The 23950-nt window shown below is 40.6% G+C and overlaps 1 protein-coding gene and 1 long non-coding RNA gene across 3 annotated transcripts; one reads left to right on the forward strand and one right to left on the reverse strand.

Moving 5' to 3' along the window:
* Positions 1 to 5751: 5751 nt before the first annotated feature.
* LOC102697557 (ATP-binding cassette sub-family F member 2) lies at positions 5752 to 21082 on the reverse strand. Of its 2 annotated transcripts, none has more exons than XM_006634176.3 (15): positions 20975 to 21082; positions 18430 to 18624; positions 17473 to 17685; positions 16303 to 16485; positions 14721 to 14892; positions 13635 to 13730; positions 12666 to 12768; positions 12184 to 12279; positions 11492 to 11611; positions 10919 to 11008; positions 10356 to 10466; positions 9833 to 9895; positions 9449 to 9577; positions 6770 to 6973; positions 5752 to 6262 (listed from the first exon to the last, which is right to left on the reverse strand). In XM_006634176.3, the coding sequence occupies exons 2-15, from the start codon at positions 18581 to 18583 to the stop codon at positions 6146 to 6148; spliced, it is 1851 nt and encodes a 616-aa protein (XP_006634239.1). In that variant the 5' UTR covers positions 18584 to 18624; positions 20975 to 21082; the 3' UTR covers positions 5752 to 6145. The 2 variants fall into 2 exon arrangements, with proteins under 2 accessions (XP_006634239.1, XP_015209809.1); XM_015354323.2 differs by lacking the exon at positions 20975 to 21082 and adding an exon at positions 20629 to 20759.
* Positions 21083 to 21084: 2 nt separating this feature from the next.
* Positions 21085 to 23794, forward strand: LOC107078228 (uncharacterized). The gene is made up of 3 exons (XR_011189893.1): positions 21085 to 21296; positions 21514 to 21691; positions 22081 to 23794. It is a non-coding gene; the product is annotated as an uncharacterized lncRNA (long non-coding RNA).
* The last annotated feature ends 156 nt before the right edge of the window (positions 23795 to 23950 follow it).

Raw genomic sequence — 23950 nt, forward strand, 5'->3', positions numbered from 1 at the left:
TGGGGCAGTCCACGGTGCTGTTGATTTGTTGTTGGAGATAAACTGTGGAATGAATTTCAGGAGCTCTGTCCACTCCGGAATAATTTCCTTTTCTGTTTTTCTTCAAAGCACTCTATCACCCATCGTAACCAAGGCATGGTGCATTTGCTCTAAAATCATGAGCATTCTGTGATGCTCACATATTTGACTGTTCTGAAAGCTGCTGGCATTTGATAAATTCACAATCAATTTAGGATTAATTTATCCACCATGTATTTTACAAAAGGTAAAGTTAAATACAAGTTTACAAAGGTCAGTGAAGCAGATTATGTTTTGTGTGTCCTTGGAGATGCAAGTGATTTAACATTATAAAGAATAAAATGTAAAGAATAGTGACATTTCGCAATGGTCTCACTATACCTAGCCATTGAAGAGATTGCTCATGTGATAAGAATGCTTTCTTTTCTTTTCTGAAGTGTTTGCCCTGGGTGTGTTGATTTTCCCTTCTTGTAAATTTGTATCTGTCTTCCTTATTTTCTCATGTTTCATCATTTCATATGAACTTCTGGCTTTCTGAGTAGAACACACCTAGTTATTTGGAAATGTAATGTCATAGACCTTCATTCTTGCCAAGCCTGGAGTCTTGTGGTTTGTTCCCTATGGTATAAAATTGCAATGATTCAAAAATGATTGATCTCCAGCCTTTAAGGAAATCAGAAGAAATGTGTGCTTTTAACTTTCAAATCCTTTCAAAAGAAGAGATTGGCACAAACTATCAGACAGGTTAATGGTCTTTAATCTCTATACAACATAATGGCTCACTGGGGGAACAATTAATGATATACTGCACCATTATTATTATTATTACTACTGATAATAATAATATTTACATACTTCCTGTACTCTGGTATATGCTTCAAATTATATATAGAAAGTACAGTATATAGGCAAAGTCCAAAACAAAGGTAATGCACAGTGGATGGAAATGGATAAAAGACATTCAGCTTGAATCACAGAAGAGATTCATCCCAACAGTTAGGTAAAGCAAAGCCTAGGAAATAGTGAATAGAAAATAACAATGAAGAAAAAGGTTTTGCTGAAAAAAAGCACTTGATTAAAAGTGCATTAAATGATTAAAAGAGAACAGAATCCAGGTAAAGAAAAGGGTTGCAATGAATTGTTAGCACAGGTAAAATGGGTGTTAGAAAGGTCTTGCTCTGCTATCTTTGCTGATATTGGTGGTTGATATGATGTGGTGGCTGATATGATAATAATAAAACAGTATAGTATAGCAACAGCAAACAGCAAAAGAAATGTAAAGGATGAAGAAAAGACTCCCAGAGATATTAATGGGAAACATCAAGAAAATGAAAGGGAAACGATTCGTTAAATTAATATTTTAGTCAGTAGACTACCAGGGAAGAAACATACTACATTAACTAATATCATAAAAGATACAGAAATAACACAGGTACTAGAAGCAGTTCAGATAAATCTCCAATACCTGATGTGTGACAGAACTGTGCCAACTGCTATGGTGAATAAAATTCACAGCAGTTTTGGAAACAGCTGCATGGGTAAGCTAACCAAAATTCCATGAGTAATTAATTTCTAATGCAAATTGTTGATATTTGTTCTTATATTTAAAGACAATGTTTCTGCTATCTTTAAAACTTTTAGGAAAATAACTGTAAATGTAAAATGTTTTAAAACACTGAACATGAAGAAGATACTGTATTTATTATATTTATGTGAATGGATCATTTGTTTTGTCTAGACAATATGAGATAGCAGTTAAAAAAGGCTAACAGAATGTTAGAAAGTTGAGTCACTATAGATTTAAATTGAGAAATGTTAATGCGAAAATTGTACAGTGTAGTCCCAAGATAGCATTTAAAATGTTGTGTACAATTTTGGTCACCATGCTCAGGAATCAGTTCAGAGAAGAGTGACCAGTTAAATTCTGGAGTTCACATAAATTCCTCACACTGATAGGCAAAAAGAACTACATCTCTTTGGTCTTGAACAGAGAGGACTACAAGTTGATCTGATTCAAGTATTCATGTCAATCCAATGGACAAAATCAACAAACATATACAAACCGAGCCACCTGGATGGAAACTGTAGAGCAGTTAAATTAAAACTGAGAACAAGAGGCACTAATGCAAAGAGACTAGCCTTGTTGTCGAAGCTGGTACTGGCTTCTATCAAAAAATGGTTCTTTGAGATCCTCAGGTCAGCTACTATGAGCAACAATGTAAATGGATTGAATGGCTACTTATTTGTAACCTTTTCTATAATTAATAATTCTTCACATTTTAAGTCCCTAAGGATCCCAAAATGCATTACATGTTTGAAGGAACCTGCTTCATCCACTACTGCATCTCTGCAGTGCTTTCACCAACTGAATTAAGAGGGAACAATATATTAGGTTGTTCACATTGCATAAGCCCACAATGGTATTTAACCAGGATGCTGGGGTGTCTTATTAATTTCTATTTTCTTCAAAAAAGGGATGTGGCACAGTGGCAAGGTCGCCAGCATTGTTAGCTTGCAGCACTGGAGCTCTGTCTTCAATTCCGGGGGTGATAATTACATAGAGTTGTATTTTCTCCCGGTGGTCATGTGGGTTTCTTCCAGGTGCTTCTGTTTCCTCCTACAGCCCAGAAATACTGGTAGGCTAATTGGCTTCCGACAAAATTGGCCCTGGTGTGAGTGTACACATCTGTGTTTGTGTCCTTATGTGTCCTGCAATGGACTGGCATTCTCCTGCAAACGTATACTGGTTAAAGTGGCTAGGAATTGGATGGATGGTTATTCTGAAAAGGGGAATCTCTACAAACAGGATTCATGCGGAAACTATTTGGAAGGGCATTTAAAACGTAGAATAGGAGGCAGGTCCAAACCCAAAGGGATGTTTGAAGGCTATGTAGTTGAACCCTACACATCTGGATAAGATCATGGATCGTTAACTACTCACTACGAAATGGGCCAGATTGGCTAAACAGCCTCCTCTCCTTTGTAAGCTGAGGATCTCATACATGGGCAACATTTTTAAGTTATTATACAATTTTAAATAACCAATGGCATGTTTCTCACCTCTTGTGTCTGACAACCCTGCAACTGCAAACAGGAGAGCATGAGGAAGTATAGACACCTCCCCTCTTTACACGGCTTCTGGTCACTTGTGTTATAACAAGGCACCTGTAACTGAAGGTCCAGCTGCAGATGCCTTGCTTTTCCTGGGCCCTGGGTTCGATTCCTAATTGGGAAACCTTCTGTGTGGAGTTCAACATGTGCTTTGTTTTCCCCAGTTTCAACTTGACATTACCATGTTATATAGGAACAAGTATGATGAATTCCATACTGAAAATTAGAAATAAAAAACTCTGATTCAGACATTTCACAATAGTTTTTTTCAGCGTGATAAAGTAAAATTAACCCATTCTTATTCCTTTGCAGCCAACACTGACGCAACTCCAACAGCTGACTGGTTTAGCCTTACATCAATCCAGCAGCCATATCACCCTGCAACTCACAACTGGCAACCCACTAAAGCTAAGCAGGTGTGAGCCTGGTCAATACCTGCAAGGGAGCCCTGAATGGGAAAAACCAAGGTTGCTGCTGGAAGAGGTGTTAGTGGGGCCAGTAGGGGGTGCTCACCCTGCGGTCCATGTGGGTCCAAATGTCCCAGTATAGTGATGGGGACACTATACTGTAAACAGGTGCCGTCCTTCAGATGAGATGTAAAACCAAGGTCCTGACTCTCTGTGGTCATTAAAAATCCCAGAGCGTTTCTTGAAAAGAGTAGGGGTGTAACCCTGGAGTCCTGGCCAAATTTCCCATTGGCCCTTACCAATCATGGCCTCCTAATAATCCCCATCTATCAATCTCCTCCCCACTAATAGCCGATGTGTGGTGAGCATTCTTGTGCACTATGGCTGCTGTCTCTTTATTCAGGTGGATGCTGCACATTGGTGGTGGTGGAGGGGAGTCCCCATTACCTGTAAAGTTCTTTGAGTGGAGTGTCCAGGAAAGTGCTATATAAGTGTAAGCAATTATTATTATCGGCTGAACATAATGCTGTTTTCATAGCACGAGCAGAAGTTGGAGGGCAAGGGATCAGCAAAACCTTTCCACCCAATTCATGCTAATAAGCCTCCACCTGTTTACGACATCTTCAAACTTGGCAACACTGGGGTTTATCTATTATATCAGTCCTTACCCTTCCTCATTCCTTTCATAAGGAAAAAAAACCCTCATTAATCATGAGCCACAAAAACATGTGGTCACTGCATTAATCACAAACCTGGATAAGTCAACTGTCAAATTCAAACTTAAAATGTGAACTGTTACCTGTTTTTACAGTAGGACATTTACTGAAGTAATCTATAGCAGATGCCATGCTCAAAAGGCTCAACGGCACTATTTGCTATGGAATCAGAGTCCACAAGCCTGACCACTACTCCGTATTGCTGCCTTTTGCCACCCCCATTCTGTTTTCACCACAAACCTTTCAGCTCAGCTTTTATCTACCACAGAACATTTATCAGGACAGAGAAGCACAAAAAACTGAAGACCTCCACTTTTACAAAATTAAAGTTTAAGACAAGTGTTTCACTATTCTGTGCAATCTGATCATTTTAGCACTCTCTGTAAATAAAAAAACTTTGCTAAAATAAAGTAACAGACATTATCTATTAGACGATGGGAATCAAGGCTCCCTCGGGGTTGTGCAGTCCTACATTTTGTAGTATTTTACGCAATGAAAATGTAACTTCCAGAATTTATTGTAGCATTCGTACATTAATGATTCTCAATCTTTAAACAGATTTTGCAGATATTCTACAGCAAGACATTAAAACCACCATAAAAATAACATCTAAATGTTAAGCCACAGGAAATTGATGCTGTAATTGCTGCACTGTTTTGCAGCATTCTGAAGAACCCTTTAAAGACTACATTTGTGTTCTGGTCTTTTCTGTATTCACAGCATGTATGGTCACTTGCTTTAAGCGCCTTGGGGCACCTTGTTGTGAAAGGCACTATAAAAAACAAATTGAATTTCAAAACAAGCTAAGGAGACTACTTAATTTGTATTCAGAACTTCCAGATGAGGATATATTTTCTTTTACTTTGGTATATATACTGATGGAAAAAGAAACACAAAACCTCCTCCTCCACACTCTGGAGTCTGCGTGGAACAGGCTGAAGAGCAACTCATCCGTGAAGAGGACCCGATGCCACTGCTGACAAGCAGGGGGCCTTCGCTGCAGTTGGGACACAGTGGAGCAGCTTATTCCAGTGTCTAGCAATGCTGGCACATGACATGCCTGCCTGCAGCATGCCAATGGCCCTCTCCCTTGCTTCTGGTGACATTCGAGGCATTATGGAATGCACAGAAAACTGAGTAAGTGTGGCCTTTTTCTTGCCGTGACCTAAGCTTTGAATTAAGGCCTTTTTAAAGGTGACCTGATCAGGCATCGTTCCACCTGGACCTTGTTGGGTGAAAGTGCACCTAACGAGCTTTCCTGTGATTGGCAAGTTGCGACGCCTCACTGCACAAACTGTATTGCTGGTCAGAGGGCTTAAAACAAATTAACAACTTTGTGTTAAAGTACATAAGCTATAACTATAGTATTCTCATTCCAGAAAATGTCACATTTCTTTTTTCCCCTATCAGTATACATTCTTCATAAAGGAGAACAGATTTCACTCCACACTATCACTCACTCATACATATCTACACCCCAAAAAAAATACTTTCATTGATTTCTTCAGACAATCCTTTATTGCAGATGAGTTAAATAAACGACAAATAAAAGGGAACATAAAATGCCAATCTCAATAGAGGTTACAACGTCCAATCTGTATTGTTGCAGATACGGACATGAAATAAAAAATAGAATTCTCAAGTGCACATACTGTTACCACTTTGAAACAATTTATTTGGGAAGCCAAGTTAATGTCTACTGTGACTGTACACTGGATGCAGTCCTCAACTACTGCTGGTCGGCTGACCTTTCAAGCTACCAGGGACTTTCAAAGCAGCACGAACTGGGAGGAAGAATGAGGGAGCCTTTGTGCTGTGTCAACATGCTTTTAAACATGGCCATGGTAAAGATGGGATCCACAATTAATCCAGAAGATCACCTCTGGGAAGTGCTTAGATGTCATGTGCCTGTTTGTCTATTTTGGATTTCAAATGCTCCTTGTACGCCAAGATGTCCCTGTTCCATTTTGTAATCGTCTGCTTCTCACAAACCCAGATTTCCTGAGCCACCTAGTGGAGAACAGAAACCATTTTAATTTCATACAAATTTGGTTAATGATTCATGGTTGTTATTCCAAGTTTAAATGCAGTGTAACAGGATTCCAAACACTAGTGTTGAGAGAATATGGGAATATCTGCAGGTCCATAATAGAATGATTTTCATATCCGGTAGCTCAACTTACAATACCTTGCAAAACTGTATTGACCCTTCTGCCGTTTTTAATTTATTGCTTTAATGCTTGCAGTCATGACACTTTGAAATAGCAATTAGTATATTTAATAAAGAAACGACACCAATACAATTCGCAGCAACTAAAAATAAAAAGCCCACATAAAGCCTAGAGGCATAGATGAAAGTAGTGCCTCTTTTAATAATGTAGCATTTAATCTGCGAATGACTTTCAGCTCTTTGCACGGAACCCAAATTACTGGCTGCTCTGTAAAACACGAACATCAGCTCTTTCTGTAGGTGTGGATGGTCCTGCAGTGCAGGGAGAGTTCAATCGTGCTGCTCACCTGCTGTATCAGCCTGAAGTCGTGGCTAACCAGCATCATTCCTCCTTCGTATTCATTGATGGCTTCCGCCAGCGCGTCAATTGTCTCAATGTCGAGATGATTGGTAGGCTCGTCAAGGAAGAGCATGTGAGGGTTTTGCCAGGCCAGCCAGGCAAAGCAAACCCGACACTTCTGACCATCAGAGAGATTTCTGATGGGGCTCACCTGGTGACAAAGGAAGGAGGGAAACAAAAAATCAGGTCATGCAGGCAAGAGGTGATAAACTAGCATGGCATCTTAGTGGAGTCTTGGGTTAGAAACCGAATCGACTAGTTTAAACACTTGATTTTCCAGTTTGTCATCTGTATACATCTGTATAAAAAGATATTTTGCAATGCAGTATGTTACTCAAATCGATAGACATCAGTAATACTAAAAAAGGGGGGGCTGGCATGGTTACTAGTACTACACTGTCTTACAGTAGCAGGGCTCTGTTTTCACTTTCAGGGTTATCTGTCAAAATGTTCCCCAGACATTTGTGTCAATTTGCACCCTCCTCCCATAGCATTATAACTTAGGTTGGGTTCTCTACGTTGTCCAGTTCTAAAGGTTGCCCACCGCAAGACTGTAGACAAACTGACCTAAAATAAGCATGATGGAATAAAATTTCCCCATTCGTGACCATCCTGTTATTTTGTACATAAAAATATTCTGATATTGTTTTAACAAGAAAGGGCATTTGTAGCTGAAAATTCAACATTTTATTAAAAGTTGAAACAGAAACCATTGCAGTCAAGGTAACACATTGAGCAGGTCTTTGAAAGAGCCAGTGTGCATGCAAAAAAAGGGAACAGAGCCTTATCTAGTGAGTACCCATGACCCTTTTTCTTTAATTTATTTTATTTCCAATAAAATGTTTAAAATGTTTCTCATTGTTGGAGATTACGTTGTCTGGCAATCAGGTCATATGAAATTACTTTGTACATCAAGTATGTAGTGAAACGTGCTTCAGGGCGGGGTCTGAAAGGCTTTGTAGTTTTTTAAGCTAGTATACTCCTTTCATGCTTCCAGCACTATGTAAAATAGTGTAATGTCATTCATTTTTACAGATTTTACATGTGACTGTAGTGATGTTCAAGTACCACTCTGAACATCGAACAGAAAAACCTCCAGGCTCAGTGTTGTTTTTCAGTGCATAACCCCACACAATTTGTTTTTGTTTGTTTTCAGAAAGATAATATTCCTAGATTAAAATTTTGACATGAGAAAAACCCAGTTCATTTCAGCACTTTTTAGGCTCATTAAACCTCCAATAGTTTCAGGTCGTATATAGTAGGACACGGTTTAAAACTACTATGAATTAACGCTACAAGATACTAAGGGATGTAGCATCTAATATTCCACATTACAGATTAAAATGACCAGGTAGTATTAACATCACTGCAAATGATCACTATACGATGGTCACTCCCACCTGTTTCAACACATTGCAAACCAGTAGCCAGTTAGAAGCTGTTAGAAAGTATTGGAAAAGAAATAAATTTGAAGAGAAACTGAATTAGCAATGGAAGTGAAGTTTTACTTATGCAACTGGTAAAATAGCTTTAATAGAAAAATCCCAGGAGGCAGAGGGATACTTTAGAACTGGGAAAGGGATGCAAAGGTTCTACTACTGGTTTGTAGTGTAGAAGTGGAATCCGAGTCAAAAGTTAAGGACCGGATCTGAGGAGATGAACTGCCTGCTGTGAAGAGAGGCAGCTATAGTGCGGTAGTGGAGTGAAAATGTAGGCAAAGCAAACCACAGGAATTAAAAAGTAAATCAGAATGCAAATGCTTGCAAGGGCATGGAGTGCACATTCCACTTTACTTGAGCCTGGCTTAATGTGAAAATTGCCAAAACCCTTGGAGCGCCCTATTCCCCCTTCCAAAACTAAAGGAGTACAAGTAGCCAGAATACAGTAACAGCAAGGACCCAGAATGAAAAGGGTCCTTCTGCAAAGACGTACACGTTCACATTTACGATTACTTGGTCAACTGTTTTCTGAATTAAAACTGAAGTCTGTTCACTGCTTCAAACTATAAAACTGAACATTCTACCTATAATTTTCATCATTTATGATGTTCCTCCAGAAAGGTGTTGAAACTGGGCAGCGCCTATGCACCTTCTAACTGGCAAGGAATATGTATATCATTATACTACAGCTAATAAGTATATGCAGAAGTGTTTAGCTAGTGATTTTATTAAATCTAACAAGTATTAAGAGGTTTTGATACGCCATTTTAATGAGGTTTGTGATATTCAAACACTGCACATTGTATATTGCAGGTTACTGCACGTAAAGGTGTTTAAAATACCTTGGTTAAATCTACAGGGCCTTACATCAGAAACAGAAAAGTTTAAACTTTCCACATAACAGTGCTTTGTTAGAACAAGCTTTAAACCACCATTGTGATACATTATCAAACTGCTAAAAAATATTCAGTGCTAGTCAAATTCACAATTCCAACCTTACAATTCTGTGAAGTAACAAACTAATAGGCCCAATATCTGGTTTTGTCCAATGTGGAAGCAGATCCATCTCACAAAGCTGCATATGTAGATTCGACGTCTCAACTAGTTCTCCTTTATACTGCAGTACATGTTTTTGTATGCTCAGTACAATATCCTTTGTAGACTTCTGTGAATAATGCTAGACTTACCTGCTGTTTACCAGTCAGTCCATATCGACCAATGATTTTTCTCATCTCCTCTTTCTCTTTGATCTCTGGGTAGCATTTCATCATGTACTCCAGAGGAGACAGGTCAAGATCCAGCTGCTCTGTTAAATGCTATGAACACACAGAAAGCAGCACTCAATCTACATGCAAGTCCTGAAACTACTAAACACACCAAAATAAAAACAACTTACTCTTCAAGGTAAAAGTTACATCAAGGTTAAAAGTGACTTTAATTTAGTCAAAAACTATATATACACAAGGAAATCCATTTAAAATTGCATAACCTGTGAATAAATGTCAAGTCCCATATAATAAGGTTCTTATCTAATCAGCATTTGTATTTATATGTAGCTGTGGGAAACATACCTGGTGATATCTTCCAATCTTAACATGAGAATGTTTCCTGATCATGCCATCAGTTGGAAGAAGCTGCAAAAAGAATCAAAAAAAGTTGTAACATTTCTTCATTTGCAATACAATTTGAATGCATCTTAACTTCTTTTCCCCTACAAAAATCTTCACTTAACATACTGTATAGGATCCTTCCTATTGGCCTTCCTGGCCAATTTTCAGCATCTACAGTAATGTTCAGTGTTATCAACACCATCTAATAAGCAAAACAAAATTAGCGAAATTTAAAATTAATTAAATCCAAAAAAATATAGTTGAACCTTTAAGTAAACAAGGCTATATTCCTTGAAAAAACAAAGAATGTTTTTTTATTTTTCTCTATGAAAAACAACTTTTCATAAATGGGAAAAGAGCTTGTTAACCACACAAAATACCTCAATTACCATATACAAAAACGCATTTTAAGAAATGTATTCTAGAAAAAAACTTTTATATTTGTCGTTTTCTTACAGAAGTGCCTTAAAATACCTTAACCTACCTCTCCCGTTAGCAGCTTCAGCAGTGTAGACTTTCCAGCTCCATTAGGCCCTACCAGAGCAACCCGTGTGTCCAAGTCAATACCAAACTCAAGGTTCTTGTAGATGTGTGGCTGCAACAATAAGTGTAGAAACAGCTTTAACAATAAATCAGTTTCAAAATTTAACATTGCCAAGTAAGCAGCTGGTTAACTGGAGCTCAGCTTCAGGAAATACATATAATTGACAAAATAATTCAGTTATGCCTTTTTGGCAGAGGCAGCCAAAATTAAGGCTTTAATGATGCCTAAATGCAGGGGGTATTTCTCCTGCCTTGCACTGTGAAACCCCAAAAACTCTTCAGGCACCAATGCTTTGAAGACACCTAGAAAACCTTCAAACACTGACCTTCTGAGACCTGGATTGGACACCCCTGCTACAGGGATTCATTTATATACAAGGGACAAAGCTCAAGCATGTTACTGCAGGAAACAGACAATCATTGTCTTTTTATTTAAAGGCTCCAGGCTCATTTTGCAAATATTGCCCTTTTAAGTAAGGCTGCGTAGAAAAAGGGAAAACTTACCCCATCATCCGAGTATTTAAAGCTAACGTTCTGAACCATAATAACTGGAGGAGGAATCTTCCCACAGGGAGGAAAATAAAATGACAGGGTCTACAAAATAAAAATAAAAAAAACAATTACAAATACATGGGACACCAAGCAGGAGAAAATGCAAAACCGTCTTCTCTTCCTGGGGGGTTTTAAAAAGGACTCAAGGGACACAGGTCAGCGGATCAGATAAAACGCTTCGGTCGATTTTTTTGTCACTGCACTGCTGCACTGAGAACAAACTGCTGGGCAGCAGTGCTATAATTCGGCCTTTTGTTAACATCATGTCACTGCTGTGTCCTTGGTCATGCACTGCCTATAAGGTAACATAGGAGGAGGGGGTTCATCCTTTGAAACAATGGGATATTTACTTTTATGTAAATGAAGTTTAAAACAGTCACTTTCCAAAGATGTCTGGGTTGGGTATTATACCAAGTGTTAAGAAAAAAAAACTCAACCTAAAATAACTGAAATCTCTCAATATAAACTCACAGGATTCCCCAGCTTTTCATTGTGTTGAAGTCTGTAGATACATTGCTGAAATACCTTGTCATTTACGACACGTTCTGTCAGTCCTGACGCCACCATCTTCTGCAGGGTCTTCTCTTTACTCTGGGCCTGTCTAGCCAGCTTGGCAGAGCCATGACCAAACCGTGCAATGTAGTTCTGCAAAGGGCACAGAAGACTCACTTAAGATCATGAAGATGTGCTGGCCAAAGCTGGACAATATGAAGGGAAAAAAAGTTGTAGGCAAGACTGTTCAAAGACTACAACCCAGAAAAACGACCAAAGCCTTTAAATCTTGCAATAATGACTGACCCAAAAACCAGACCCTTTCCCAAATCTCACATTTCAAATTCACTTAGTTCTAACCAATTATGCAGTGATAAATGCATAGATTTTAAGGTACTGCAATAAAATAGATGCAGCTGCAAAGAGAGTTTAAGCTTTACATGAGCATGTTTCATTTCTGCACTGGTCAAAACCTAAGGTGGGGGACCTAATGACTCTGGTCATTTTAATATTAGTCAACTGTCAAACAAAATTACTCATTGTGCAACATGTACATGGTGTAAAGCTGTAAACATGGCTGGGGCTGCTCAAACTAAAGTGTTACCCTATTCTGACTGTGAACAGAGATCTCTGGTGCAAGTCCTAGGCAGTCTCATTAATCACACACTCCCAACAGCAGGTCAGCGGGAAAGTGCCATCTTGTGGATATTTGTAGTAGTGTTTACCTTCATGTGTGCGATCTGGTCTTGCTCCCAGTTATAACGTTTCATCTGATTCTCTTCCAGTTCCAGCCTGGTCTTCACATACTGATCGTAGTTACCCTAAAATAAAAACAGATGGTTATAAGTAGTCTAGTTACACAAACCTGCTTGGGGCATCAAAGATTCTAGTACCAAATTAAGAATTAACCCGACATTTGTTTGATTCTTAAACAAAAGCATCAATTCCAAAAAACTAAACATTTTAGACAGAATATTCCGCTTATATATTAAAACAAATATAAAATGGGAATAAAGGACTAGGGTCAAATATTTAAATAAAATAAGGAAATATTTTGTCAGTTATATTGTTGACAGTCAAACAAGTTACAATGTACTATTTCTAGTTTAAACCAACTGTTAGGTCTTGCACACTTAAGCTTCAATAAAGTAACATGTATACTTCATGATGTCTTTTAGCAATTTCCATAGACAAACTAAAGGCCTACCGTGTAGTATTTGAGTTTTCTTTGATGCAGATGAATAATGTTTGTGCACACCCCATTAAGGAAGTCCTGCGAGTGGGAAATCAGCACTAGAATTCGTTTAAACCTGCAGGGAAACGGTTAACAATATGAAATTATAACTTTACTGCCATGTATTTTAAGTAGGTGTATATTCTGACATGGAAAACATTAGAAAAGTATGATACCAACTGCAGAATTTTTAAATATTGAAGAAAGCAATTTCAAACTGAAAATTAAGATTAGGTTCACAAGGGAGAATTCCACTCAGAGGTTTGATTACATGTTAAATTTTAATGAATCCCCCCCCAAAAAAAAAAAGATGTTGAATGTTCTCCACTTATAGCATTGTATTCCAAAGACCTTTAAATACAGGATATGGGGGAGATCCCCAGTGATGTGCGGCAGCCATCTGAATGACATGCAGAAGGAATTTATTATACATAAAACTCCTATGCAGTACCTTCACTACATGTCGGGGAGTGAACTAATACATAGCTGAATGGTTATGTAGCAGTTGACAGAACTATGGTTAGGAATAGAGTAGAAGTAAACCAGGACACCACTCTTAATACCCAACCTCACACACAAGAGACATCAGGATCATGGTCTAGTGTCTCAACTGAGGAATAGCACCTTCAGTCGTGTCTCCCGTTACAGTAACGGGGCAGATGTGAAAAGTCTGGACCAGAGGAGAAGAGTGCCATCTACTGGTCCACATATATTCAAAGCAGCAGTCTGACTTTGCTTAATGGTCTCCCATCTTAATACTACTGACCAGTTCCAGTCTTGCTCAGGCTACAGCATGGTAACACAGTTGTTGTAACCCAAACCATCTCATTTCAGTACAACAGGGACAAACTCGGCTATACAGAGTCCCCAAACTGTATTTAAAGACCTTGTAAGGAAAAAGTGCAGTACAACCCCCCTACTAAAAAATGAACAGGCACTTACGAACTCAGCTCCTCCTCCAGCCACACACAAGCATCCAGGTCCAGATGGTTTGTGGGCTCATCCAGCAACAACATGAACGGTTTTATAAATAGAGCTCTGGGAAAGAAGAAGCAGCAGCTTAGTTTAAAATCTCACTGTTCTGAGGCCTGTCAGGATGCACGCTGAAAAGGTTCGGCAAAATGAAAGAATGAGGCAGTGAAGCCATGTGACGTTTAGAGCTGTCGGTACAGAAAAAAATTCACATTAAATCTACACATCTGTACAGACCCTGCCAGTGGATCAGATAGAACGCTTCGGTACATTTTTGTCATTGTGCCGCTGCGCTGTGAACATACTGCTGGGCAGCAGCACTGTCATTCGGCCTTTTGTTAACATCATCCCACAGCAGATCTGTACGACATTCACATAGCTCTAGTATTCTACACAGCACTGCAGAAGTTATCTGGGTGCAGATTTTTATATGAATAATATCCTTACATTTCTATAATGCTTTTCTGAACACTCGAAATTCTCTACAGGTAATGGGGACTTCTCTCCTTCACCAATGTGCACCCCCCACCTGGATGATGCGACAGCAGCTATTGCGCACCACTACTCTCACCACACATCAGCTATCGGTGTGGAGGAGAACAGAGTGATGAAGCCAATTCATAGATGGGGATTATAAAGGCCAATAGGAAATTTGGTCAGGACATCAGGACTCTACTCTTTTCAAAAAACACCCTGACCACAGAAAGTCAGGACTTCAGCTTTAGGTCTCATCCGAAGGATGGTGCCTTTTTTTTTTTTTTTACAGTATAGTGCCCCCATCACTACATTGGGGCATTAGAACCCACACAGACTACAGGGTGGGCACCCCCTGCTGGCACCACTAATGCCTCATCCAGCAGCAACCTACGTTTTTCCCAGGAGGTCTCCCATCCAGGTACTGACCAGGCTCACACCTGCTGAGCTTCACTGGGCTGCCAGTTGTGAGATGCGGGGTGACATAGCTGCTGGCACATTTTTAGTGCTCATAAAAACTGCAATAATGAATGTTTTTGCAAATTATACACAAAAACCTGAGCAAAGCCCACTTTCCCTTACCTGGCCAGAGCGACGCGCATCCGCCACCCCCCGCTGAAGTCCTTCAGCTTCTTCCTCTGCATTGCGGGGGTAAAGCCCAGGCCGTGGAGGATACGGGAGGCCCTCACCTCCGCCTTGTCAGCGTCCAGCTCTTCTAACCGCTCGTACAGCTCCATCAGTTTCTCACACTCCGCTGGAGGAAGAAAGAACAGACCCGTGAGCGAAGCCTGCACACCAAAGTGCTAACCAACACCCGCCCAGGAATTAAAACCGGGTCCGATCCGGCAAGCCACCATCAGCTGTCCGCTGGGGCACAGCCAAAAATGACTGACAGAAACGCAAAGGATCAAGTAAAGATTTATTCCATGCTAAAAAGAGAAGAAAAGAAAATGTTTTGGCTGCGATACCTGAAGAAGGCTCCACAGCCCAAACTTTCTCTTTTCAGCATGGATGAAAATCATCAAATCAAATTACAGAAATATCTTGCAAGATGCTTCCCAGGAGAGTCCTGATCCTGCAACTCCCATTGAACATCCATCGTATAGGGCTGACAAAATCGATCAGAATCTTGTGAACTCCAAAGGGGTAACCGATATCATAGATCTCCAGTTTTTAAAGCAAATATTACAAATTAATGTTTAAACCGAACACTTTCAAGGGTGAAGCTTAAGGTAAAAAAAGTTACCTTAAATTTAGTTCAGGAGCACAAAACATGTCAAAGTAACCTTAGTAGAATGGCTTCTGCTTGTGGGCAATAAGTTAAAAACTGTACACATCACTGCAGTTGTGAATACAATTTCAGGGCACTGTATAAAGATGTCCACATAGTACATATTTTAATCAAGCACTTATGAGTTTTACATTTCTATGTGCAAGATTCAAAATAAGCTGAGGTCCCTCTAATTAGATGGAAGAATGCTTCAGATAAGACAAGCATGAATTTCCTAAAATAACATATGGTAAAGGGTAAAAAAAAAAATACTGGGAGTAACACCATCCCATAGATCTGGGGCTTTAAAGCTCTCAATAAGCTTTCACAGGCTTTGGAAATACCAAGTTGACTGATGAGACACTGATCGCTTGTACATCTTGTATAAACCATCACTGGCATGTTCTGCATAAACTTTGTTCTGAGACAAGGGATTTTCCATTATGTGAAAACAAATCCCATAATTCAATCACAAGGTCCTTGACATGTCACTTATACAATCCTAGATTTTAACCCCAAAACCAAGGAAAAAAACAAGGTATGAAACTTTTCAAAACTGCATTTTGCAAAACTAACCAATAACTATAACCGACCCTAGAAGGATACCCCTAAGGGAAAAGGTACACCTGAAACTACATTTGACTTTCAAGTACAGGACCCACAAAGGTATACAAAAGGTTTTTTTCCTTTACCTAAATAGAATGTTACAATTTAACCACATGAACATTGGCGTTAAGAGTCCAAGTCTAACCTGCCCAGCAAACCAATTAACACCTACTAACTGAAAGACAGTGGATTGGCAAACTAGACACTTAATCTTAAGAATTCCTGAAACATGAACTTCCAAGAGTGAGAATGACGCGTGATGGAGAAAGTGTTGTGTCTGGAACTCACCATCTTCATGTGCTAGCCTCTCTGCTTCTTTCTCCAAAGCAATCCTCTCTTCATCTACCTCCATCACACACTGCAGTGCTGTCTTGTCACTGGGAGCCATCTCGCGAGTGAGATGGTAAATATCGATGTGCTCAGGGATCGGTACTTCACGATGGCCAATTGCAGACAGTAGCATAGACTTCCCTGCCAAAGGAAGATATTTTTCAACAAAACCCCCCTTCGCTTATTATAAATAAGTAGCATGTACAGTCCACTGCTACACAAAATCTGAAAGTGCAAGAGCTCATTCAAAGTTTACAACATTACAGCTGTACAGTGGACAAATCTATCTTTCATCATTATAATGGTAAACTCTCCTTTCTCACACATTTTACATAACTGTCTCACATTTATGCAAATTATCAACAACCAAGGAGAAACATACACTGAGAAATGCATAATGATGTATGGGCCCGAAGAGACAAGCAGACTGAGTAGACCGAGATAGGAGATCTCTTAGCCCATTAGACTTGTATAAATAAGTGTATAAAAAGGGTTTCTGCCCCAATGTCTCCCCACTTCCTAATGTTCTTAGGAAACAGACCCACTAAAAAGGTTACAAACAAGAGGCTGTTGGGCCCCTCTGATAGCTGGTAGTTTGATTCAATGATCACATCCAGCATCATTAAGTAGTTTTTTATGCAACTAAATGTCAACTATGTTTTTATAACAGTCTTGGTTGAAATTTTTCATTTTGGCATCTTTGGAGCCATAAATGAGGTCTAAGGAATACAGCCCTTTTTGTTTCCATGGAAAAAAATTTGAAAACTGTCAACTGCTATTTTCCAGAAAAGTCCAGATTATATATCAGAAGGAGAGATATAACCTGTCTTTTATATGGAGACTGTAGCCTACAGTAAAACACTGCTCGTAAATCCAAGTTAAACATACAAAGCTAGAGCAAATTATGTATACCTAAGTTACAATTTGCTCAACTGCAACCAGAGATTTAAGCGAAATTATGGAGAATTATGAACGCTCTGAGCTCAGTTCTCCAGTTTTGAAAACCAAACAGCAGCACTGACTACCCATAACTCAAAAAATGCACGTTATAAACAGATCAGTACCGCGTTGCCTCGGCATAAACTCATCTGAAACCCACACATCCCGGAACCCAACCCCTCCCTCTACCTGTGCCGTTAAGCCCGATGAGGCCGTAACGCCTGCCGGAGTTCAGCTCGAGGCTGGTGTCGCTCAGCAGCTCCTGCCCGTGGAACGTCAGGGACAGGTTGATGATATGCACATCCGTGCTGTTGGGGTGGGAAGCCAGCACACCGGTCACGGCTCGAGCCGCAGTCTTCTTCAGCTCAAACTCGTCAATTTCCTTGGTCAGCTGTGCCACTTCTACAGCAAAGGGGGAAAAAAACCCCGCTGTGAGACATTTAACATATTCAGTACTTTGTATTTCATGTTCTTATTTGGACTGCGATAATTTCTTAAGTGTGAGAAGTTTCATTTGGTCTCCTACCCAGGGGAAAGTGCGTTGTGGATGGTCGAGGGGAGAACACAAGCTTGCGTTATGTCCGTTATTCTTCTTCTAATCTTTTCTTTGGTTCCCAATTAAGTTTGATAATAAGCCAGTGAATTTCAGTCATACAAAAAAAAATGTAGTTTGGCAGTGAATGAGTTATTACAATAAACAAGGGGAAAAAACAGAATCAGTAAGACCAAATCCTCCATTGTAGGCCTTATACTAAAATAGCATTCCCACATGACTGAGGACTTTGCCTCTGGTGCACACTGCACTGCTGTGACCATTTCCTAAAACAGTCATGGCTCTATGACCAAAACTGTAAGAGCCTGAGTAAATAACACTGCATGTACAGGAACTGGAAGCTGTGAATGGGCACCAGGGCTCAGAGCACTGAGCAGGTTACAGCAGGGACATCACCTCGCATCCTCAATTTACACAGTGCAGAACTCTGCCATGCCAGAGGAGCTGGTCTTCATGCATGGCGGAGTTATCTGCCATGTTGGGAGTGGCGCTGGGCGTCCCCGCAGCCTGCGAGTGTCCGGGTTCGAAACCCCCGCAGGCGCAAGGAGAGAGCTGCACACATCACAGGCGCACCATCACCCACTGCTTCTCACCATTGTCTTCCACCCCGTTCTCCTGGCTCTCTGGGCTCTCCAGCCTCTCCTCGCTCTCCTCCCCGTTCGCCTCGTTCACCTTCTTGGAACGCTGCCGAGCCTTGGCTGCCTCCTTCTTCTTGGCTGCCTTCTTCTTGGCCAGATCGGACGGCATGGTTGCAGGCCTCGGGGACAATCCACTGGGAAGAAAGCAGCCTACAGTGGGGGAGGACAGAACGAGAACCTAAGTTTGTTGGTGGGATTTGGTGTGTGCATCGGAAGCAGTCCCTGGTCAGTACACGGAATACTACAGGGGACGGGGGTAAATACCTGTTCTCCCGCACTCAACATCATATTCACCCATTAAAGCAGAATTTAACCCAAGAGTAATATATCCATCATCTGACACTTCTGACAGTAGGTAATTAACCCAAGGATCTCATACAGACATTTCTTAAAGGAAACCATAGTGTCAACTTCAACTATTTGAATACATAGTTTGTTCCGTACCCCCACAACCCTTTGGGTAAAGATGCGCCTCATTTTCTCAGTTTTAAATCAACTTCCATAGTTTCCATTTGTGCTGCACTGTTTGTTTTAAAGAAAAACACCAGGTTGACTATTTGTGCCTTAGAAGATTTTAAATACTTGACTGATCATGAGGTCATGAGTCATGGGGGAACTTGATACAATAAATAGATGTATGATATAAATGAATACTTTAAAATAAGCCACACGGGACCGACAACACTTGCTTATTCATTGCAAGGCCATTTTTGATAATAAAAAGGAATCCTCAAGTTTCAAGTGATCTTGTTATTTCTCTCAACTGATCCTAGAACGACATTAAGGGACAATGCGAAATCTTGTCATATCCAAGACTAGACATTAGATTTACATGTACAACATAAAACACAGTTAGGGAACTGTGTGTATCACTATTACTTCAAAGCTCCAGGGTGCTATTATCAACTGGAGTGCCTAACCGTGTGGAGTTTGCATGTTGCACTTACATATGGATCTGCATATTTTGTCTGGTTTCCTTGGAGACTAATTAGGTATGACTGCCTATTCTATATTGTGTTTATGCTAGAAAAATTTGTTCCTAATACATCTATGGAACGACAGGGAAACTGAACCAAAGTGAGCTTCATGGGCCAAAACTCCTACCTATTGTGGAAAACCTGAGGTGCCAATAAAAATACTTCAACATTTTATACATGCAGGAAACTGAACTGACTGTTCGCAAAAGAGACGACACTGAACAGAAGCCAGAAAGGCTTGGGGCTCATGTGTGGATACGCTGTACCACTTCACTAGGATGTTTGAACTGATATGCAACATGAGAACTGTACTTGGGAAGCTTGATGTGTACCAGTCTGCATCTTAGACACACCTAACACAATTATACGTATTTGCTCGTATCCAAGGCTCCGTGTTCACAAGCGAGCACAGGCCTCGCCGTCAGAGAGCCTGTGAAAGAAAACCTGATGATGACGACATCAGACAAAGGCACAAACACGTGCTCGCCACCCCCCCCTACCCATTTCTCAAAGACTTGGACGCGAGATATTCCACTGACTCAAATACATCAACGTCGAAAAGAAAAAGAGAGGAACTCAACACCCCCTACGGTACAAAGTCAATTAAACTGGCTATACTAACGAGCCGCCAGGTAGTCTCTCGTCTGCCCTGGCATCACACAGGAAGGCCGGTCCCCGCACTCCTGCCGGGGTCCCTCTTGTCTGAGCCGCCGGGAGATAACCCCTACCCCGTGTTACTCCTCTCTCTCTCCAGTACTGCAACCACACACAACCGGCATCTGATCGTTTATTTGAAAAAACAAAGATAGTGGAAAGGGCAAGAGGAAAGGGCCCGAGGGAAACACGAGCCGACACGAGATCCGTGCCGCCTGCAAAACCGGAGAGCGGCTCCCCCTTGCACTTTTCCCCCCACGGCGCCGTAAAGAAAAATCACCGTTTCTGCTCCCTGGGCCTCAAGCTTGCGTAGCGTTTATCTGTCGGTAGAGATGTCTTTTTAAATTCTCATTTAAAACCCGCCGTTGTCATAATACAAATCTGCGACTAAGAGAGTCGTGGCAAAGCATGAATCCCCGCTTTAAACCCAGCACGCAAAAAGCCGGTTATCCGGAAAACTAGGCCCAAGAGTAAGATGCCCTCGTTACTAAACCCTGGATCATATCTCAAGCCACGAACCTACCTCGCCGTGACGAACAACGCGTCAAGGTGCCAGATGTAAAGACACCGATCTGTTTTCTATCCACATGATCGGGATTAGCCGTTATCACCGAACTCGCGTTTTTTATCCACCGGAACCCGGTTTATCCGTGATCGCCAAACTCGTGTCCAAGCGCCGCATCGTGCTCAAGCAGAGCGACGCCGATTAGTCATCCGCGCAGGATAAGTACCAAAACCATCCACTCCCACCGACCGAACTCCGCTCTCCACTCACAACCGAGCCAACATCTGCCCATCGGGGCTTAAACCTTATTCTTACCTGCCCCCCAAAACCCCTCTTTTTAAAAGCAACGCATTTCATTCCTTACCTTCTCTCCGATCACCGGCGGTCCTGCGCGCCCCCACAACACCGGCTCACTGCCGAATCAGGCACTGGACCTTATTTGGACAAGGGCGGTTAGGAGCCAAGCGCCGCCCTGATCAGGGAACGCTGGGAGTTGTAGTTTTACTCGAAGGCAAACTAGCGTGATAAAGTGGATACATTCACTACAATTCCCATAAACCACATCGGTGGTACTGTTAGTTTTGAGTGTTGCGCAAATTGAGCTAACTAGGTTCTCTAGGGGAGCGTGCTTTGAGTGGTTAGCATTCATGCGTTGTGTGTTGCAGTTAAATATGTCCTCAGTAGAGGTAATTATTGTTCTTTTATGATTATGCTGATGTAATCATGCTGACACGAATGGTAATTTCACAATCAAATTATTTGTTAACTCTTAATTATGCTCACTTTGAGATTACACTGACTAAACATATCCCATGTGCAGGAACAGGAAAGGAATCGGTAGCGTACTGTGTGTAATACTGATTTTTTACAAATGCGGTAGTGTTTAAATTTCTCTCCCTGCAGTGCAGACTGGTCCAAGAATTACTGCTTCTTGTATGGAAGCCTAAGAGCTGAGCTTCAGAAGTCTTCTGTGATTGTACCCTGAAGCAATGTTTATTTAGAAGACCAGACTGAACCTGTACTGCTCTTGCATAGTATCAAGGAAAAGTGAAATAGCAGAGAAAAGGGATATAGAGACGTTGTGAGTAAAATATTTGTTCATTTAAATATCTTCAAATAGAAAGCCACATCAAGAACATCAGTTACTTTAAATTCCACTAGTTCTCGTAAGGTAATATTCCTTTTTAAAATAACTATACACTAAAGTTTATAATTTCAGATAAATACCAAGAGTGCTGTTCTTGTATTATATAAGCATATTGTACAAAACAAAGAAATTATAAAAGATTCTTTAGTTTTTTTCTTCAGAATTTCCTTCCTTTCTGTTAACAAAACTGTTTAAGATGCATAGAGTTGATACATTAGATGATTAGTTGATAAATAGCAACATAGTTTAAGATTTGATGAACAATTCTGATAATTTTATGTGGTTAATTGGTCAAACATTTGTTGTTTTTTTGGTTCTGCCAGGTAGTTCCTCGAGTTGAACAAATTAAACCTTCCAGAAAAGACACCTGACCAAGCCGACAGCAGTACAAAGTTATGAAGACACGTGAAAAAAACACCAACTTTCCAACAAACCTTAAAACCATTACCTATAGCAGCGGTATTTTTTTTCTGATTGAAATGTACATACGTATATTTGAAGATATGCTAAGATTTAAACTAATTTAATCTTTTTAGATTTTTTGAGGACCAGACAGCAAAGATGTTGAATGTCACCTAAGAAACCTAACAACTCTGGGGACTGGACTTTACTTTAGCTCCAGTTATTTATTGACAGAGATTTAGGATACAGTGAAGGAGTACCCAGCATAATTGAATCCACAAATGTGTGCTTGAGTTTGACTAGGGGAGAGGACAGATATACAGATAGATTGGCCATAATGTTTTTATCATAGTGTTGCGCCAGTGACATGGCATGTTTCCTTGCATATATAACATACTTCACTTCAGTGATAATCATAGGTGAAGGCAGGCCAGTGACCAAAATTAATTTATTAAGCAGAAGTTTTTGTGTCTTCACAAGCCATGAAGTGCATTGAAAGTCGATCATGCACACTACAGTCGATGTGTTACATCAGAGCCATGGCCAGATGATAGCACCACAATGCCTGGAAGAGATCAAAGCCATCTTTGAACAGTAATGTTTTAATTTCTTTAGGTTTAGGGGTCACAGTCCCCTCAGTGAGCTAACATCCATGACTGCCCTATGCCCCAGGGACTGGGACTCCCTATATTGCTGTTTTGCCCAAAAACCCACACTGTTGATCTGCTGCTCTTGGAAATTCGCTGGAGAATTGGAATGTTACTGTCACAATTCAGATCATGGAGTGATCGGAGGTAGAACCCTATGTGTGGCGGGAGTACCAAACTTAGGCAGAAACAGGCTTGAATCAGATATCAAGGCTTGAATCAGACATAAGGGTTTATTCGTGCAGACACAGAGTACAGGTGAATAATGTGAATAATGATTCAAAGGAATACTCAGTCCATACCAGATCCACAAGCACAACCAGGATACAGTCCAAAATCCAAGGAACCAGGAGATCCATCCTTCACATCAGGGGGCTGGGGACTCCTAGGAGTAGGCCTTGCCCCCCCCAGGCATGCATCTGACAATGCCGAGCCCAAAGCATAGGGAGCACTAGGCTTAATAGACAGGTAACCAAAACAATGTGAGAATCATGCACACCCAGATAGGCTAAAGGTGTCAGCTTGAATTCCAGCTAATTAGCTACTTTAGGATGTGGAGAGGGCAGCTGAGCACCCTCTAGGGGTGGGATGCCAATCGTGACATTTGCGCTATGGTTATGTAATAAGTGTATGCTCTTTCAAAACTCTGGATTTTAATTACCTGCATTAGGAGAATTCTAATGCACGTTTGTGTTATATACAGCCAGGGTTAACAACAGGGTCAACAGTTCTATATGCTATCCAGGAAGATTGCAGAGACAAAGGAAAACCTCTCAAGCACATTCTCACAACTCATTCATACCCTGCTCTGACACCAACTTTGGCGGAGATGTTGGTGCGTTTTGAATAGGGGTCTTTTCCCCTGACCTACAGCAAAACGTTTGAAAAGAAATCTACAAATAACGAACATGAAAACGTAAATATCTGTTTACTTGCATATTTTCAGTATGCTTCAAGAACTCCAGTTAGAAACTATGTTAATGAAATTAACAAGGTTTCACCACTTTAATGCCTTTATTCCTTTATTACAAATGCTAACAACGAAGTTCTGTGTGATTAAACAGTTTCAGAATCGAAAGACTTTTAAAGAAAGGTTTGGCAGATGTACTACTCATAGTGGAACCGATTTCTCTGTGCAGCTTGT

The sequence above is a fragment of the Lepisosteus oculatus genome, chromosome 6, assembly GCF_040954835.1.
Source record: "Lepisosteus oculatus isolate fLepOcu1 chromosome 6, fLepOcu1.hap2, whole genome shotgun sequence".
In the NCBI taxonomy this organism is placed as follows: Eukaryota; Metazoa; Chordata; class Actinopteri; order Semionotiformes; family Lepisosteidae; genus Lepisosteus; species Lepisosteus oculatus.